The 19,839-nt window shown below is 38.6% G+C and overlaps 1 protein-coding gene across 6 annotated transcripts in view; it reads left to right on the top strand.

Moving 5' to 3' along the window:
• THSD7B (thrombospondin type 1 domain containing 7B) overlaps positions 1 to 19,839 on the top strand; it is a 332,338-nt gene that overhangs the window by 188,070 nt on the left and 124,429 nt on the right. For all 6 annotated transcript variants that reach the window (XR_012623747.1, XM_074828561.1, XM_074828560.1 and 3 more), the window contains exons 12-13: positions 4,861 to 4,993; positions 6,051 to 6,154. Coding sequence is in view for 5 of the 6 variants with exons in the window: in XM_074828561.1 (XP_074684662.1) it covers positions 4,861 to 4,993; positions 6,051 to 6,154 (237 nt within the window). In the remaining variant the exon portion in view is untranslated. The remainder of the gene's footprint in view (positions 1 to 4,860; positions 4,994 to 6,050; positions 6,155 to 19,839) is intronic.

Here is a 19,839-nt window from a genome sequence, read left to right as displayed (position 1 = left end):
ACACTCTTCTATAATATATCTGTTTTAATGGGTCTTTGAGGATGAATCGAAACAAGAATCAAAGAATCAATATAGAGGTTTCAGAATATGAAATGGTTTGGATGAGCAGCATGTAGATTCTCCTCTGTCACCTGCTTTCCTGGTGGTGAAGGTGTCCTCGGAAGGTAACTGCTTTCAGCATGGGTGATGTGCTCTCTGGTCTGTCAGCATAGATTTAAAACAGGGAGAGTAAAAAAAGCAAACACCTGACAATAAATAACATTTTTCATCTTCCTCCTGAAAATAGATGGTACCTATAAGTACCTCTCCTCTCTGGGCATTGGTTGTCCAGGGGGAAGGTTAGAAATTTCACTGTTGCTTAGTTCTCTGTACAAGTTTACATGAAATGTTAGGTAGTGACTGTCCTATTTATTTCCACATGCCTTAAATCAGATTTGAAATGAAATGGGGTAAAAGCGGATAAAATGCATGGCGTGCCACGATAAGAAATTCCAATGACCTCTACCTTGTGTCAGACAGTTTCGGTCAAGGATCTGCCACTTCCAGTTCTCAAAAACAACCAGAGTTGGTCAAAGTTAAAGACTTACCCCTTCAAAAGCCCTTATCTGCACAAAAATACTGGAGACAGCTCTGATTTTGGCGACTAAAATCTTGGAGAGTCTGCCCTTATTATTTATGTGCTCAGAGTCTTGTGTTGACCAGACTCTGCCTTTCCATCTGGTCAGGAACAAAGAGTATGAAGCTGAATGTTTCCCATTAAACCTGGACCAGATATAGCACACTTTACAGTAGTGAACAAAGATTTTGTCCCTTGCCTGAGAATGGTGATGCACCTTTCTAAACCTGGGACAGGGTACTGGGGAAGCAGAGGACGGAAATGCAGAGGAAGGAAAGATGCAAGAGCAAGGGAGGAATGAGAAGAGTGGATTGACAGAAGGAGTCATATGGCTCTGTGTGTAAGGAGAGGACACTGGAGGCTGGTGGGACAGGGAGGTGGGAGTGGAAACAGAGGTAAAGCACCCCCAGAATTCTCAAACAGCGTTATCTGATTTGCAAAGTCAAGGACATAGGAAGTTGAGATGGTCTTGAGATCCTGAGGCTTGATTTTTTTAGGAGGGCCGGCAATCATAGCCATACTTGAAATCAGCTGAAGTTCAGCTTTAAAAGGACAGTCCTACATAATGCTAATACTCTGGAAAATCAGGCTATAGCAATTTTAAATGAGATATAAAAATTATGTTCATTAACATTTGTAAGGAATGCCATAGAAAAGCCAATGAGGAAATTCAATTTTGAAAATGGGGTTTGAGTAATGTGCAATAAATGTTGAGGATAATTTAGTTTCTTGAGGTGGAGAAAATTACTGTGGAAAGCTCATTTAGATTTGGTACTGATTAATAGGAAGGAAATGGCTAAAATTCTAATGGTGGTAGATAATTTGAATGAAAATCATCACAAAGTGATAGAGTTCACGATTCTTAGGAGAATGGAAGGATGGCAATATCAGCAAGGCATTTTAAAAAAAGATAGACTTCAACAAACTAAGCGAATTGGTATCTACACCTCTTGGGAACGTGTTCTATACAGACAGGAGTGTAGAAGACCTGGAAGTTACCAAGAAAGACTGTAAGAAGGGCTGAAGCCCTACTGGACTCTTTCTATCCTGAAACTATTATAATAGCAAGCCAGTAGCACAGGGGAACATGTGTGGGTCTGTGTATGACTTGCATGTTCAAGCTTCAGATCATGAAGAGAAAACATCAAATGCAGCTAGAGAAGCCCTTTTTTAATCTCTTCTCATCATCAGAGTTGTTCAAAATCTTGTTTAGTTTTTGATTGTCAAATTGTTTCACAAAAATTAGAAACAAGAAATAGAGAATGCAAATTAAGCTCTAGGAGGATATTATAATACAAGAATTACATAAATGGATTAAAAGTAAGGGGAACTGAATGAAATAATGTCCATTACTTTGAGAAACGAGGGAAACAACATGGAGAATATGCAATTGCTGCCGTTGTTTCCTGTCTGAAGCCAGGAGAGGAACGGACTAAAGAATAAGTATTTCCATAAATCAGATGTTCCCATGTCAGTAGGACTGTGTGAATAGAGAACGAAGTAATAAAGTAAGGCTAGAGCATCTAGTGACTATCTGCTGGGTAAGAAATTGCTAAGTCCTGAGAAACTAACTAAAACTCAGTAACACCAAGGCAAACCAAACCAACCAACCAACCAACATCCTACCTCTCACTCTGCCCCCTGCCAAAAACAAAGGTCAAGGAAATTGTAGATTTTGTTATGCAGAAAAACACAAGAACAAGTTATTACTGAAGATAGAAACATTTCCAGAATCAGATTCTAATAAACTAGGCAGTATGGAATTACTGAGAACAAATCATTCCCCAAAAATTTAATCTCCTTCTTTTTGAGAACATAGCTGCTCTAATTAAGGGAAATGGAAGATTTTTGACACATTAAACTTTTATCAGGAAGCTGAGGAACAGTGACTTGAATTAAATCACTGTTAAATGTGTACTCAGCTGCTTGAAAAATCTCACAGTGGATATCACTGTGAAAAGAGTCTTTCTCTGTCTCCTTTACTGCCTGCCATCAGGTATTGGTACACATTGATAAGATCCCGTGAGGCCTCTCTAGGCTGAAGAGTCCCAGCTGACACTCTTCCTGTGTGTCAGATGCTCCAATCCCTAAACAGTCTTTGTGAACTTTCAATGGATTCACTCCAGTGTGCCCATGTCCTCCTTCTCCTGGGGAGCCCAGAACTGGACATGGCACCCAGTTGTCTCACCAGTGCTGAGTAGAGGTCCCTCAGCCTGCTGGTGATGCTCTTCCTGACACAGTCCAGGATGCTGTGGCCTTTCTTTGCTGCAAGGGCACATTGCGGCCTCATGGTCAGCTTGTCGATCAGGACTCCTACGTCCTCTCTGCAAAGCTGCTTCCAATCAGTTGGCTGGTAGATGTCCACTATTCATGATTGAACCTGAACATGAGCCAAGAGGAGTCCTACAGAAAACTCTTCTTGCCCCAATTCTATGTGATAGTTGTCTGAACATCTTGCGTCCCTGAATAATAACATTAGTGGATGGTGCAGAGCTGAAAGAGGTAGCAAACACGATAGACAATATATTAAATAATACTGAAATAATTGAGAAATTTCCAAAAATGTGACTTGGGAAGGAAGAATTGATTGCACAAAACCAGAATGGGAAGTAAAGACATCAGTACTGTCTCAGGCACGTCTGGATACAATGGACTACAAAATGAATGAAAGACAACAATTTGAAGTGCTAAAACTCATATTGGGCTTGTCAAACTCATGGGCATGTTGTATGTAAAGCACCAGAGGTGTTACTATATTGTGCGCTGGTGTGGCTGCAGGTGGGGTTCCTTGGGCAAGTGAGAGGTAATTGAATAGGACCTATGAAAAACTGGGTTTGCTTACTTTAGGGTGGGAAAGACTTAGAATGGATACAAGCCCTTGAAATTTCATAAAGGTTATGCATCAGATGATAGGGATAAACTTTTTTTATATCTAGTGGACAGAAGATAAAAAAGGTTTAGCTTAATTCACAGGAGTGATGACTTGGGCTAGATTTTAAGAAAAGGCTCTATGTGAGGCTTTACGGGCACTGTATCAGGCATCTGAAAGGGCACTGTAGGAAGCTGTGGAGCTGCCTCAGGTAGAGGCTGTTAATGAAGCAGGAGGGGGATTGCCCTGGATGCACTTACCCTGCCTCAGGGTAGCAGCTGGGATGAGCAACCTCCTGCCAGGTCCAAAGTCCCTTTGCATTGATCTCACAGGAATAGCATGTGTGTGAGTGAAAGCTTGTATAACTTGATATTTTTAGAGCCAACCATTTTTACTGGATCTGTACTTGTACTTTGTGTTCATGGTGTGACTTTTCCTAAGTTTTCCTTCTACTCTAATGCACTTCAGTCTTGCTACTGCAGCTTTGGCCTTATCTTCGGTTCAAAAAATAATATTCATAAGTGGGCTAATTTATACACCACTTTCCTCTCTAGGACAAATTTCATGAAGTCTGTTATTAAAAGATGTTTGCCTGGTCTGGAATCCTTTATGCAGTTCTGCTGAGATCCCTTTTCAGTTTTCTAGCATCTGTTTTTGAAGCATGAATACAGTACCCAAAGAGTACTGATGCCATACACGGTGGTTAAACCAGCTCTCAGTTTGTATTCACCACATACGCAGGCAAGGATTGTATTTGTTTTAGCTATAGATATATAGATAAATCTTATCCTCGTCTTTCGTGCTGCATTCTGTACCGTGGATCTTGTGAACTGTGTTTCTAGATGGATTGATCTTGCATCGACTCAGGTTAAGTAGAGAGTTAGCCTCTGTTGGTTGCAATGGTTTTCCTATCAGGAAGTTATCATCTATAATTTCCATACACAAAAAGATGAGTTACTGGTAGTAGCCTGAGACTTCCAGAATGTGTTTTCAGAAACAAAGTCTTCCATTATGACAGTTTAGTTTTTTGGGTTTCATTCTTTTGTCCTGTTCAGGTGTTTAAGTATTTGCTCATACTTATTTTCTTGTCTGATTTGATGTTCTGTTAAGTAGACGTTCTTTGATGCAACTCTTAGGCTGTTGATATATCAACCTTCCAGGCATTGTTCTGTTGAACTACTAGCATTTTAAAAGTAAAAGTAATGGTAGCTTTTGATCTAAAGTACCATTCCTTCCCTTCTTTGTGTAGTGCCAGAGTGCTCATAATTTCAAAATATAAATGAAACACAAAGTATTTTTTTTGACTAAGACAGCTAGATCACTAAATTGGGGTGCCAACTGTGTCTGGTAGGCAATTTTTTTCTTTATTTTACAGGCAATGCCACTGCAGTTAAGCAGTCCCGGTATAGGATTATCATTCAGGATGCTGCCCATGGGGGACAGGCATGCCCGGATACCTTGTATGAGGAAAGAGAATGTGAAGATATTCCCGTCTGTCCAGTGTACAGGTAAAAGGTGTTAGTCTGGAATCAGTCTCTTGCTAGTAGGTGTCTGCTTCTCTAGAAATGACTTGTGCAATTGTCCTGCACAATTTTCACCAGAAAACAACATAATATTGGAAAATGCAGTTGTAAACAAATACCGTACCTTTGCAAAATGTGTAAGAGTAGAGTTCAAATTGGAGATTTCAGTAGATCTGGCATTATCAGAACAAGCACCACTAGACACAGCTCCTACAAATGGTAACCTCAGGGTTCGATGTGTTTAAGGAAGCTTACTGGGAACTCCCTGCTCAGTGTATCAAAAAATCAATGTAAGCTATTTTGGGACCACAAGCTCTCAGCTGCCTTAATCATAATTGTATGCTTATTGCAGAAACTCCTGTCTTTTCCCCTGATGCTCTCACTCCAGTGAATAATATGCACTTAAAAAAATTCTGATTAGACAAATAGTACAATAGGGCAATTACTCACCACTCTTCATTAATATTCTGTGACCCATCTGTTATAAAATATTAGTAAATAGAAAAGCATTATATCTTTGCATATAAATCTCCAGCCCACACATCCTGTAGGACATGGTCTTGGAGCAGAGCGGAGAACTGAAGGTGGTACCAAAGCAGGAGTCACACCACTCAGCTCTGCCTGGCTCTGTACCACAGAGCACTATGGAAAGCTGCTTTCTCGTGTACCTCACTGCACACATCCTAGCATACAAAGCAGATTGAGAACCGCATCAGTTGTATGAGAACAGGCTTGCAGGAGGAGAGCCTGATTTCAAAGCCCATTGAAGAGGTTTCCTCTGTATTTTGTGGAACTTTTAACCATGCCCTGCAAAAATGAGAAAGGGAAATATTGTTGGAGGATGATGCTGCTTCCTAGAAGGTGAACTTCTATCTGGGTTTCAGCTCACAACACTTATTTCAGGAGTAATTACAGATGTTTTTTACTCTATTTTTCCTTAAGTCTCTACAGTATATCATAATTCATAACTGAATTTTTTGCCTGGACATGTTAACTGTTTTCCAGTTTTAACCACTTAATTGTTAACCTTTTCCTCTTGCAGGTGGAAGACCCACCGCTGGAGTCACTGTGTGCTGGTGCCGGATTCAGTGAGACAGGGTGTGCCGGGACATAATGAGGCATGTGGACACGGCTTGCAGTCAAGGGGTAAGCTTTCTCCATGCAGCCTCCAAATATTTAAGGTGTTGGGGTGTGACATTTAAGTAGGGTCTTTACTCTTTTACAGTAGCTAATTTGGAAACAAAGTTACTGAAGCACTTAGAAGTGTTTTTGGGAAGTGGACCCATTGTACAGTTTTGCTGCTGTGCTGGATGTTAAAGTACCAGTAACATGATAGTATGCTTGGAGTATAAGAGGGGATTTATGCTTGGTATTCAACTACTTTTACAGGAACCTGCTCTTCTGCTTAAGGATGAAGCATGTGGGCTTTAAAAGAACTATCTATCTATAGGCCTCTATGAAGTAATCCATTCTTGGTGCTAAAAGTAGAAAGGATAATTTCCTCATGATTTTAAATTTTACTAATAATTTGCCTGAGGCCTGATTTTCATTAAGACTATTGAATAAGTTCAGCGTGGGTAAAGGCTCTGGGCTCCTGCCCTTGGCATGATTAAATGCTTGGAAAATACAGTGATCCCATTGTCTGAACAAAAGCGTTGAGAAGAATTTCACTGTTCAGAGTATGTGTTCAGTCTGTAGTGGTTCCTGCAGGTGGCTGGAGATTTGGCTGTTATCAGTCTCCTGGGACATCTAATGAAACCTTTAACAAAAGGTTATTTTTATTGAAAAAAAATTACTATACAGGTATGTTAACTGAAGAAACTTGACATAATAATTTACTCCTTCACAAGGGTAGAAAGTATTCTTTAAAGATGAAGTGAATTTCTTATATAATCTGGAAACAAAGGAAAAGAAGAAAAGCCCTGACAGTATGTGGGCTGTATCTGAAAGAAGGAATGTGTTTTAAACTAAAGCTCAAAGGAGTAAATATCTTTAACTGGGTTTTGACCACAGGCCTTTCCACAAGGTTTTCAAAGAGAGCTCTGTAAATTGAGATGTCCTAAAATGTATTCCTCAATCTCTGTGTGAAGGGATGGTAATCTTTATGCTCCAGTAGGTGCGTGAACTTTGTATTAATCTTACTCTGATAGAATTTGAAGTATAATAGAAGAGTAACATGCTTATTTTTACTCTGTGGAGAGTCCTCCAACAATTACATAGGCTATGTGATGTTCTGGGGTAATAATGGAAAAGGAATCTCATAGCCTCGTGGGTTTAAGCAAGATTTGTTTCATTGCCATGTTCACTTTTTATAATTAACTGTAGTTTTTGTAACAGCTTTGGTTTTCATAATTACGTGTAGCGATAGAACCAATCTACTAGGTATTACTGAGGATGAGTGGGGTTTCAGGAAAATGAGTTCTTAGATGAAACCTGTGGAAAAAGATTTTCAAGATTTTTCTTACGAACAAGGGGAGTGATCTCCATGGAGAAGGGAGCTGAAAACAAGCTGCTAACTCCGACCATATTGCTTCTGAAAAACAAGCTGCTGGATTTTCAGCAATTCTGAATCTTACCTATAAAAGTGTTTAATAAGGGAAACTTTCATAAAGCTGCTGTTAATACTCTCCTTGCTGCTACTTGAACTCTTCAAGAGCAGCTAGCATGTGTGAAGAGGTGCTGTGTCACTGTATTGCCAGGGAGTACCCATTTAGCCAAGGGCAGTATTGCTAACATGCCTTGCAGGGTCTCTTCAGCTTGTAGACCTTGACTCTGGGAGACTTCTGATCCTCTCATTCTTAACCATGAAGGGGGTCTTTGGAGATATTGAGGTGAGGCTGGGGATTTGGGCTTGTTCAGCCTGTAGAAGTGTCTAAAGGGAGTGGGGTTCACGAGAAGATGAAGCCACGCTCTTTCCAGAGGTGCACAGTGAAATAACAGAAGATAAGAGTCATAGGCTGTAGTGAGAGAAATTTCCAGATTGCCCAGAGAGACTGTAGATTCCTTGGAGATACTGAAAACTCAAATGAATAAGGTCTTGATCAGCCTTTTAGAACTTTGAGATCAGTCCTGCTTAGAGCGGGCGTTGGATCTTCAGAGGCCCCTTCCATTCTAAGTCATATTGTATGATTCGATGGGTCGTTTCAGGGGAATCTGTGCCATCAGTGGTGTTATAGATAGATGCTTTCCTGCAATATTCAGGCATCCTACAAATGAGTTTGCATTCGAGGTATCACCACCACTCCACACAGTAATTGGCTTGCATAATGTGTCAGCGTCTTTAGCCAGTAAGTGCTTATTCTCCAAAGAGCATTTATATGAATTTGCCCAATTTCTTTTTTACCATGTAACAGCAATTATCATTTTACCTCTGAAGATAATCAGTCTCGCTGTTCCTTAAAGCATCCATTTTTAGAATTTTTTTCTTTTGCTGTCCATATCCTGACTGCCGTGTAAATAGGAGGATTTCAGTTTTCAGTGGCTGTCATATCTAGCCAATTATATAAGGACATTGAATTCATATAAATTATTTCTAAAGAAAGAAAGCATATGTTTATGTGTACCTATTTAGAATGATGACTGCGCTGAGGGAAAATTAAGTCTGAAATGACTTTCAAGCTGCATTCTTTCTCTAGGCTAGATTCTGAGAGAGATACTTACAGATCTTGTTCCATGAGTGTTTTTACTGAAATTGCAATTTAATGTACTATGTAACATGCAGAAGATATCAGAATTTGTCTGTGAATAATAAGCAGAATAGCCAAAGAGATGACAGCTGGCCGAAGCTGCAGTTTTCATGGCTTTATCTTGAAATGATATTACACTAATTACAATAGCCTTTCATTTTGTATATCAGCTTCAGTGGACTAACTTATTCAGAAAACAATCATGCAGGTAAGGAAAAGGTAGCGTTTAGAACTAAGAAATATAGTTGTTATTTAAACTTCATTAAGGCATGATTTGCAAAAAGCCCCTGAGATAGGGCACTTGACAATAAAACAGGGTGGGGATGTTACTGTTGCTTGACAGTGACATAGACAACATTTCTAACAGTAAATGAAGAGCTTTACAAGCTTTTCTATTACTACATAGCTGTCATTTTCCTCGACAAGTGACTAATTTACTAGAAGGTGTCAAGACTGTGAGAAAATTGCTTCTGCTTCAGATGCTCTTCGGTGACTTTACTGTTCTCTGATGTTTGTGATGGAGGATCCTTCAGAAATGACCTCTCCCTTCAGTGCTGACATGAGCACTGAACACATGAGCACTTAGACATTTACATTTTTTGGGGAAAAGTGTGTTGCTCATTACAAGGGATTGTTAAGGTTTAATTAGTGGATGGAAAGCCTGTTTTAAGCAAGTGTCTTTGAAGGCTGCTTCAAAAGCCATTGATAAATAGACATGTATTAAAGACTAGACTGATGTAATGAGACTCTGCTTAAAAAACTAGTCTTGGAAATACACTGACAACATTGTTATAAAAAAAGTAGTTACTTTCCAAAAGCAAGGAGAAGCTGCAGCAATGGAACATGTCATGTCTTATTTCTCCTGCTCCTGCCACTTCTTAACTGTGATTCATCTGGGGGATCTGACCATATCTCCCCCCATTAACGAGACAGTAAGTCCATCTCAGAGCTGTAGCTCCCCATTGCAAGAATACAGAAATGCTGTGACACAGAGGAGCAAATATTCTCAGAGAGTAATTTACTGATTTATGTACAGGAAAACAACAGCAAACCCACCAATGCAGTAATGAGAACTATTCCTTGTCTTTGGAGAAGCACGCTCTCCCTGGCTCACCTGAGGTCACGGGGTCGATCGGTACCGCATAGCCTCATCGGGCATCTCAGTAGAATATTTCTTTTGGTATGCTCTACTATCAGACCATGTATGATGTATTTCTTTCGTCCTTAACTGGGTTGTAAATTCACACCACGTGGATTCTGCTAAGATGGTTGGTGTTAAATATAATCCATTTCTGTTGAAAAGTTGATGTATGAATTGACAGTGAAATAGTAGAATGCAGGCAGCACCGCATTCAAGCAATTTAAGATTCCTGTCTCCTTCATTGCAGGTTTCTGGCTCTTGCTCTGGAGCTTCCTGATAGCTATAGGAATATTGCAGACAAGAGAGGTTTTAGAGTGAGATGCAATTAAAAACTTACCATTATGAGAACAAAAATTATAACAATCTGCTATCTAAGTTTTCTGAGTGTGTCTAAATGCAGTGATGCTTCCAGTAAAATCTTATATAGGCAGAACTGTGATCACAAACATAATTTGTAACAAATTAGTGACTAAGTTAAGATGTGTTTCACACTAAGCAAGATGAAAGAATTAATTTGGTATTGACTGTTAACACTGCATCTACAAAAATACTTCAAGCGGGCATCCTTTAGCTGTATTATCTTGTGTATTGTCAATCTGTAACACAGTAATGGCCATATACATTACTGCTGTTTCTGCTGAAATTATTTTATGGTAACCTATTTATAATGAGACATGCTATCAAAAAAGCATCAGTGTTACCACTTTTTTTGCTCATAAGATAGTCACCCAACAGTTCTTATTCCCTGTTTTGTAGGTAGTTAATATAACTGCTGATTAGCTAAATTAACAGATGCATTCATTGTAATTTGAGTTGCAGAATGCTTTTGCACAGAATTACCAATTTCAGGAGGTACATATTAGAATCCTCTTAAAATTTACGGGCTAGAGGCACTGTGATAACCTAAAGTTTACCATGAATACATTTATGATAGTAAACGTGGCAAAGACACGGACTGCTTCAGTTAGATGGTGGTGTTTTATGAGCAGTGCTTTGCAGTGCAGTCCTGTGTATAAATCTGTCCAGCTGATAGTGGCTTACCTGTCATCAGTAGCTCCCTCCAATATTAACTTTGCTGGTAGGACAATGGCACCTTGAGCCTTATTCTGAGTGCTGCTGAGGGTTCATTAGGTTTGTCAGTGTTTGTGCTGATGATGCTAGTCTAGGTGGTTGCAGGGACACAAATGGGAGCACAACAAGCTCAACTTGAGTGGTCCCAAACGGCGTCACGGTCTGGCAGCTGGTGGTGGTGGTAGCAAATAGTTGAGGGAAAAATAATTACCAGGGTGAGGACAGGAGCTGAGTCTTGTTTGTGATAGGTTTGAAAGGAAAGCTTGTGAAATGGAAGTCTGTGTAGGATGGGGATTCGGGTTTGGGGGGTTGCCATTGCAGGATGGAGAGCCTCAGTCTGTTATCAGCCATGTCTGCCCGGGGCTTCGCCAACACTTTACCGATGTAGCCGCTCTATATCATATTGCAAATTCATAAAGTACGTGTTATCTGTATTGTTATTTTCTTGTCACTGATAATGCAATTTTTAGCTTATAAACACATGGAGAGTAATAAGGTGATAAGAAACAACTAAACTAGAATTGATTTACCATTATTTGTTCTTGATAATCTGATTTCTTTCCTTGACGAGGCAGTGGGCTGGCAGTTAGGCAATAAAGTAAGTGGAAAGCAGCACAAATAATATTCTCTTGACTTTAGGAGGACATTGAGTCCAGTCTCGCATGTGCAATAAGAAAGTATGACCTAGAGAAATGCAGGGTGAGGTGGTTGTGCAGTTTGTTGAAAAACACATTCAAAGCTCTGTTACTAGTTATTTGCTGTCAACCAGGAAGGCCATTTCAGATGGCTTCCTGCAGGGCACACATACTCCTGACTGTCTTCAGTGTTTTCACTAACAGTGTGTCTAATGAAATAGAGAGTACATCTGTAACACATCTGGGTCATTACAGATTGTGAGTACTTTGAAGAGCAGGTCAAAAATACACATTGGATAAATTTGAGCATGCTCTGAAATCAGAAAAGTGAAATTTTCATTAAAGAAAAAAAATGTGCAGCACTTGCACTATGTACAAAGGTGGGCAGTGGTACTGTAGAGGTAAGTCTGGAATTAAGACTTATGGACTGCGTGTGAGTAGCATTATACTGTTGTAAAAAACTCCCATTATAAAATCATGTATTTCTTACATTTTCCTTCTGATCTCCAGGTTCCTGAAATTTATTCTTCTGATTTCTAAAATAGCATATTTTAACAGATAATCCTCTATTTTATTTTTGTTGCATAACACTTTCTGCCACTGTAAATAATGATAAACAATGTTAAATAAAAACATTTAAACTTTCTTTTGAGTAATTCTAATTCCTGGTTTGCGAATAAATTCAGAATAGATTAGGAACCTTTTTTCAAAATTCCCAAATTTCATTAACAGAAAGAAATTAAGTATTTAGGAGTCTAAGCTGTAGTGAATATCCGTGAAAGAATTAAAATCTCTTGAACTTAATGAAACTTTATCCTTGATTTTACATTAAATACCTATCTTCATTCTTGGTGAACTCTGTATATCTGTGCATGGGAGTTGGAGAGCATTATCACTGCAGTATGGATGTTTTATTACATGAGTCTGGATTGTTTGTATCTAATTTATACCAGTTTACCTGTAGGCTTTGATCTTTAAATTACTTCCCAAAGCCTGGGTTTAATTGTGGATTTGACAGTAGATTAGCTTCATGCAAAAATGTGTGACGGTGTTTCACAAAGAGGAATACAAGGAAGGAGACAAAAATACAATACTCATGTCATGTATACACATACACATTCTTAGCCTTTCCTGCACCAGTGGAATGAGAAAGATATCCTCTCCCAGACAGATTTTCAGTGGGATTTATTTTGGTTTTGGAACATTAGAATTGACCAGGAGCAGGAGGAGAGGGGACAGGACAAATGAGGCTTTGTGAGATGTGATGGATCAATGTCTCTGAGCATTTCATGGCTGCCTTTGAGATTCCTGCTGTTTGATTTATGAGAAATAAAATCACCTGCTTGTATAGAAATCATCCTGGGCCAATTTCTTAAAACCTGGTGGCGTAGCAGAGTTGTCTATGTAAATATGTGCATGGCTGTGCTGGAGTCTGCGGCTGGGTACTGTTCTGGGGAATGGAAATTCATCCTTGTATTGTATTACATCCCACTGATCTCCAGGTAATGTGTTCCTGTAGACCAATTTTTCTTTCCTTGGGTCTTAGTTGATAGGACAAGGGGAAGAAAGATTGATACTGATTTTCCAGTGACGGGTTGTTCACAAAAGAGTGATGGTGGACTATCCTCCTTTTTTCATGGGAGGTGTCAGCAGGCATCACAAGACGCTTAAAACAGCGCTAATATATTTCAGTCTGGGTCGGGTCTGGCCCGGCTTCCACCTCAGGTATAGCTGCTGTAAGAGTATTTCATAGGCGGTAGGAGAATTGGCATGACATTACTTTATAGACGCTAACTAATAGCAAGAGAGACTCCAACTCATTTCTGTCACTGTAGCCTTATGCCAGCAACATAAAAATTGAGGAGACTCTTAGAGAATTTGTCCTGACAGCAATCTACAGTGCAACATTTTATCCAAAGGCAACTCAGTAATCTGTAGACTTCCCATAAAATAAAGATGATGAAGACTGCATCAGATAAATTACGTATATTTGATTTCCTTCAAAAACAGGACAGTATATTCCACTCTGTAGGAGGAAATAAGCAGGCTTTCTAGCTTAACTATATGCTGTTCCTATCTGATAAACAAAAGAAATATCAACATTTTAGTACCACACAGAGCATTTGTTTTCTGGAGAAAAAAAAAAGTCGTGATCAAGTAGAAAAGTCTTTTGAAGCCAGAAGGCATGAACACTGAAAATGTATACTGCAAGCGTGTACCAATAGAGGGATTGTTAAAAGATCAAAATAATGAGAAGTAAAGCAGAGGAACATCAAAGCTTTCCAGGCTATGTGTTTCTGCCTTGATTAGGAGGAAGGAGGGAAGAAGGGGGGAAAGAAGGTTTTAGATCAATAGGAAATGGCCTGATCACCTCAAAGTCAAAGACGGCACCATCCAAATGTGTACAATTTACAGGAATTGCTAGAGCATCTCAATCATAAAAGTCCCAAATGATCTGACAGTACTCACACCATATTTAACAGGTACAGAGAGAGAGTTGAGATCATCTTATCTGAAGGAAACTCCTTTTTAAATGTAAGGGTAGATAGATTTTCATTTTGTCTTTCATCCCTCTGATTAAGTTCAGCTCTCTTTGGTCCTCCTAAGATTTCTTTCATCTAGTGTGTAGTCTGTATGATCTAAGCAACTATCATTGGTGAAAGTCGTTTTTGGGGTCCTTTTTTGAATGATGGATTGTCATTAAACAGAGTATAGTAGATGAAAGAGGTCCAAGGAGGACCAAACTGTGCTGAGACTTATTCAGGAGGATGAAAGACATAATGAGAGATGTAATGAAGAGCAATCTCTCTCTCAAACTGAAGACAGGCCCTTCCAATTATGATTTGTTTTTAGCACCAGCTTCCAGTGATTTAAAATCCTGGTTATGAACAGTTGATTCAGACTTTTCATACAAATCTTCAGAAATTTTTATTATGTGAATAATAGGCCTGGGTGGTCATGCTTCATGGTTTGTGCAGAGGATGTTATAAACTATAACAGAGATCTTTTCTGTGGCCATGGGTGGGTTGCAAGTAGACCTGATCACACAGCCTCATGTGATCCTTATCAGAAGTACAGGAGCCATTTCATCCTATCTCTGTGTTTTGATGACTTAGAACCTGAAACAGGAGTGTTTATAATCCCTAATATTTTATACGAGCTCATGTAACTGTCACTGTAACTAGCTATAAAAATACCTGATTTTTTTCATGTTCTTCCTAATCTTTTGGCCTCTGTCTGTGTCTGGCATACCTCTGTTCGATGGGTTAACCCTGCAGCGAGTAAACTATTTTAGCTTCTTGATGGTTTTCAATTGAATTGAATCATTCTTTGTTCTTGAGACACATGAGTCCCGTTGGTCTCATTTTTTGTTTGCTATTTTATATAACAGTTTTGTGTCCCTCTTGTTCACCTCTCCCTGTTGCAGGCAGTCCCATTCTGTGCTGATTTAGATCTACTTTTGCTTTTATAAAATTTTAATTTCCTCCTTGTCACAGTTGTGCTGTTTACAAATCCAGAGATAATTCATGCCACAGCCGCTGTGGTTCATAGGGAAATCGTTAAAAATTTGTCTGAGCTGAGCAGGATAAGATCCAGGTTCTCTGGAAAATGGCCTTAAGGAGAACTTTTCTTCAAATCAACACTTTAAACAGGAAACCTTGAAGCATGACCAAAAATGAGCAAATTTATTAAAAAGCTTTTATACTATAAGTTGTTGGGAAAGCACTAGAGAGGTTTTTTCAGTCTTTACCGGAATAACCTCTTCCTTGTCCATAATGCTCTCAGTCAAGTGGAATACCAAATTGTGAGAAATTCCGGAGTCATTAACTGGAAAGATAAAGTCTGGTCATTTATTCTTACAGTATGTTAGTACTAAAGGAGCTTAGTTTGATTTTTATTTTACCTAGCTCAAGAAATGGACGATTCTGGGTTGAAATGTTGATGCTTCTTGCATCAATGAAATATTAAAGGACTCTGTCAGTTGTTTGGCCACCTGCACCCCCCCAGAAAAAACCCAACCAAAAACCCAACAAACAAACAAAGCCAACTGTTAGTGAAAGGAAAAAGGGAGATGTTGAAGGGAGAGCAGAGTTTGATTTATAGCAGATATTATTCATTGTCAGACTGCTAAGGTTTGGACTGCCTGAAGAATTTCCTTCAGAGGAGCTTGGTAAAAGTTGCAGTTTGCATTTTCCCTTATTCTGCATTAGTTAGAAAGCACTTATTGGAAATTATTGAGTCAGGTTTCTTTGAATGATTAAGCACTAATACTCAACATGAGTTAGCATCCTAAATGGCAGAGCTCATCAGTGTGGCTTACTATAAATCTTCAGGCACAAGATTTGTTAAATGTGACATGCCTAGAAGTGCAAAAGGAATCCTGATGTCATATTCTTTGAATCTGAATTTGTATATTTATGTTACTCCAGTAGCTTTATGTCTGCAGTAGAGGTTTTAGACATGAGTTTTCAATTTCAGAATAAATGCATAACCTTGGCTCAAACTATCTTTCAAAATTCCCAGCATCTTTCTTTCAAATGGGTGCACTAAAGTGACAGTAGAGTAACTGGAAGTGACGGGGATACTTATGAAGTGCTTGCACTTGCGAGAATACATCAGGTAACTGTGAAATGGTCAATATTACATTTGCTTTACATGTCCAGTGGTGCTCTCTTCTGTTGGCACCATTTCTAAATATGTTCAGAAATATTAAAAACACTGAGCAGTGTGTTTAGCACTTTCTAAACCAGTCTGATGATTGCAGCAGTAATAATTCTGAGAATTTTTCCTGTTGGAAACACCCCTTCTTCCCTTACATTAACAGTATTGTCATTGATTTGCTTCTCAAAAGACTCAGGAGAAGATTCCGTCTTCTTTATATTATAATAAATCAAGAGAAACTTCATCCAAAAAATTGGAATTCCACTGGAATAAAATTACTACACAAGAAAGCCATCTCTGTACTTTGATGGCAATAGATAGTAATAAAAAAAAAAAGTCACCTTCTAACAAAGATTTTTCTAAAGTCAATTTTTTTCCTGGCAGCTGCTGGTTTTGCCTGGTGCGTGCATCATTTGTTAAAGGATTGCTGATATTGGCTTTGTGAAATAAGGAAAGTTTGGAATAATATATTCTGATATTTGACAGAGTTTTCCAGAAGTAGGGTATTTTGTAATGTCAAATCTGGATCTTTGATATGAAGCCTTGTAGCAAATGTTACTTTTTACCGCTTTTCTGGTCAGTTCTGGTCAGTACTATTGTTCTTTCTTGACAGTTCACTGAAGTTTCAGTCCTGCAATCGTATATTTGTTTTCTTTGATATGTGCCCCAAGGTGATTGAAATTTCTTTATCTCTTTTCTACTGTCTTTTGGATATTAACTTTCTTTGTTTTTATTCTGGCCTTTGTGTAGGCAAAGGAAATGCCTGAACTAGAGCTGTGCAGTATGAGGGAATCTAACCAACCTATTAAAATGTAATAGGCTTGTCGAAGGCCATCTACTTCAGCATTTGTTTAATTCAGAGTGAAGCAGATCAGCACATCCTCAGGGGATGTGTGACGTGAGAGGGCAGCGTTCCCAACCACTGCTGTGTGATAAGAATATATGGGCTTCCACAGCCTCTGCCCTTCCTGACCACGAGCCTTTGCTGCTGGCTTATTTTATTCCTTATGCTCTGGGAGGGCATCTTAATAATAGGTACTTATTAACAATATTTGAGAAAATCAAGTGGAAATTGGTCTGCAGAACTGAGCAGCTACGTGCAGCCATGAACTCTTGAGAGAGTTTGAGGGATTTGGCTCTTCTGTTGCATTTTAACTCCCTGAGCACGTGATGTGGTCATGGCAGGCATCGTTTGGGGACATTGGGGAATTTGTGGGGCAAATCAGACACGCTGTGTTTGTGAGAAGTTGCTTTGACCAGCAGGTGCTTTTTCAGTACTGCTTTGAAATGATTGGTTAGTGGAGCACATAAAAATCACTGCCTGCAAGATGGATGGGTTTTGTGTAGGCTATGTTGCCAATGAAGTTGCATGTGAGCAAACCTCCAAAAAACAGGGAATACATTTGTGCTTTAAAATAAATACATATCTTCAGTGCCTAGTTTCATGGAATATAAATTTTCATGTAATCTAAGCACATCTGCTCATAATAATTAACTTCTGTGGTGTATGAAAGGAAAAGCTACATCAGCTCTGTTATGATGAGATGGATTGCTTTCTATCTGTTCATCATAATGATTAATTGTAGCATTTATAGGAAAATGGCTGATTTTTATTCATTTTTGTTTTTAGATCATGTATCTTGCACCCTTTTAAGCTTATTTAAATGTAAATATTCTGCAAATCCGGTATGAAAGCATAAACTTTCCAATTTTAAGTGCTTTGATGAGAAACAGGGAAAAATATGTCTCTGCTTAAAGTGTCGTATCTGAAGACTTTGAAAGATGCCTGTCTTTCCTAGCGAGACAATTTTCACAGGTAAATGTAAATATTGAAAGTAACCATGAAAGAAATTTAGAAGGATTACGGAATTTCATTTGACCCTGAGAGCTGGTGTTTCCAAGGGGCAAACTTAATAATAATGAAACATATTAGCAATTTGCAGTTGGTCCAGTAGTTTTGCAAGTATTAAATATTTACTGTAAGTGAAATAATAATCTGATGTGTTTCCACAAGTTAAATACACTTAATTCGTTGACCTTAGTTCAGTAAAATTTGAGTATGTTCTTTGTGGAATGTAAACGTTCAGGTTTGCAGTAAAAGAAGTGATGGGTATACAAATTAGTGCTAAACTGTCAGGTAGGTTGATCGGGGAGCACAATGATCCCGTTGTATTTTCTCACCGTGCAGCCATCATCATCTTCCATTACTTGAAAAGAAGTCGATGTGTTGTATAGATGGAGATCAGCCACAGGTTTTTACTGGTGTTAAGTTTGCACAGTAAGAATGGTGGAAGCAAGAGAAATGATGTATTTATTGAGCAAAAGTCTGAAACTCAGATAAAGTTGCAGGAGGTGTGTACAAAATTTAGCCTACTATTTAAAAATCTTTCTGGGTTGCTCAAATCATATTGATTAAATGAGAAACAAAGTACTTTCTTGAAATCTTGTGGTGACTGGCATAAACTCCCTGATAGAATTATACTGCAAACAGAATACTGTAAGGGAAAATGGCTTTAGCAGTTACAGTTATATCTTTTTTTTTTTAAGGGTTTCTTATTAAAAATTCCATCCCAGGATTTTCTCAGAAGATAAACTAGACTCAACAAAGAAGTTAATGTAAAAATAAGCTATTGCAGTGGCATCAATGAGCAGATACAATAAGCAAATAAGCAATTTGCTGATAGAGTCAACATCCCATGAAATGTTTATAAAGGTAATATTTAAGATCTCATAAAATCAAATTGTATTCAGATACAATAACAAAAGTCAGTAATAAAACAGTGGTGAATCAGATCCAGAGATAATCATAAAGCAAAAGGCTTTATTCCGTTTCAGAGGTTTTCTTTATTGCTAAGCTTACTATATGTTTTTATGGCAGCTCCACCCAATCTTTGCTTACCCAGTTACACATGGTTAGAGGGTACACATACAAATCAAACTGCTAAAGGCATGTGCTTTTTGATGCAACATAATTTAATTATTAAGAAAGTCATTTGAATGTCATTTAGGATTCACGGTGCTGAGCATTTTTAGGATTTTTGTCCTCAAGGAAACAAGCTATTCTAAAAGGAAGCTACTGTTCTTTGTTACCTTTTCCAGAGTCTATCAATCTATCACAGAAAGAAAGTTGATGCATTTAACTTCTTTCTTTTTTTGTTTTGTTATCTGTGGTAGTTCTTATCTGCTGCATAATTATTTGTTCCAATATTTTTGTGCAAGTCAAAAATAAGCTGATGGGCCTGTATTTCCATACCCCTCATCTTAAATAAAACCCAAAAATAAATAGAGCTGCTATAAGGATAGGCGGAGTGTTTGCTGATAAGTTGCACTTCCTCCATGAGTTCTTAAAGATGCTCATTTCTGATACATCAAGATAGGTTTCTATAAATTTGCAGGATTCATTAGGACAGACAACTTCAAAATAGCCGGCTTATCCTTGATAGCCCTTTCCTTGAAAGAGGCCTGAGAGGCCTGAGATCTTGCCTTTATTTAACTGCTAATTGTGACAGTCCTGGGATTGCAGCTGATCCACTCAGTGAAGGGTGGTGCAAGCTTGGGCTAGTTTTTGGGTGGGAGAGTGTCTCTTTTTTACCACATTTGCAGAAGGATCTTTTGTTACCTATAATGCCCATTGCT

Source organism: Strix aluco, chromosome 6, assembly GCF_031877795.1.
Source record: "Strix aluco isolate bStrAlu1 chromosome 6, bStrAlu1.hap1, whole genome shotgun sequence".
NCBI classification, from domain to species: domain Eukaryota; kingdom Metazoa; phylum Chordata; class Aves; order Strigiformes; family Strigidae; genus Strix; species Strix aluco.
This window is presented reverse-complemented; position numbering and strand designations above follow the sequence as displayed.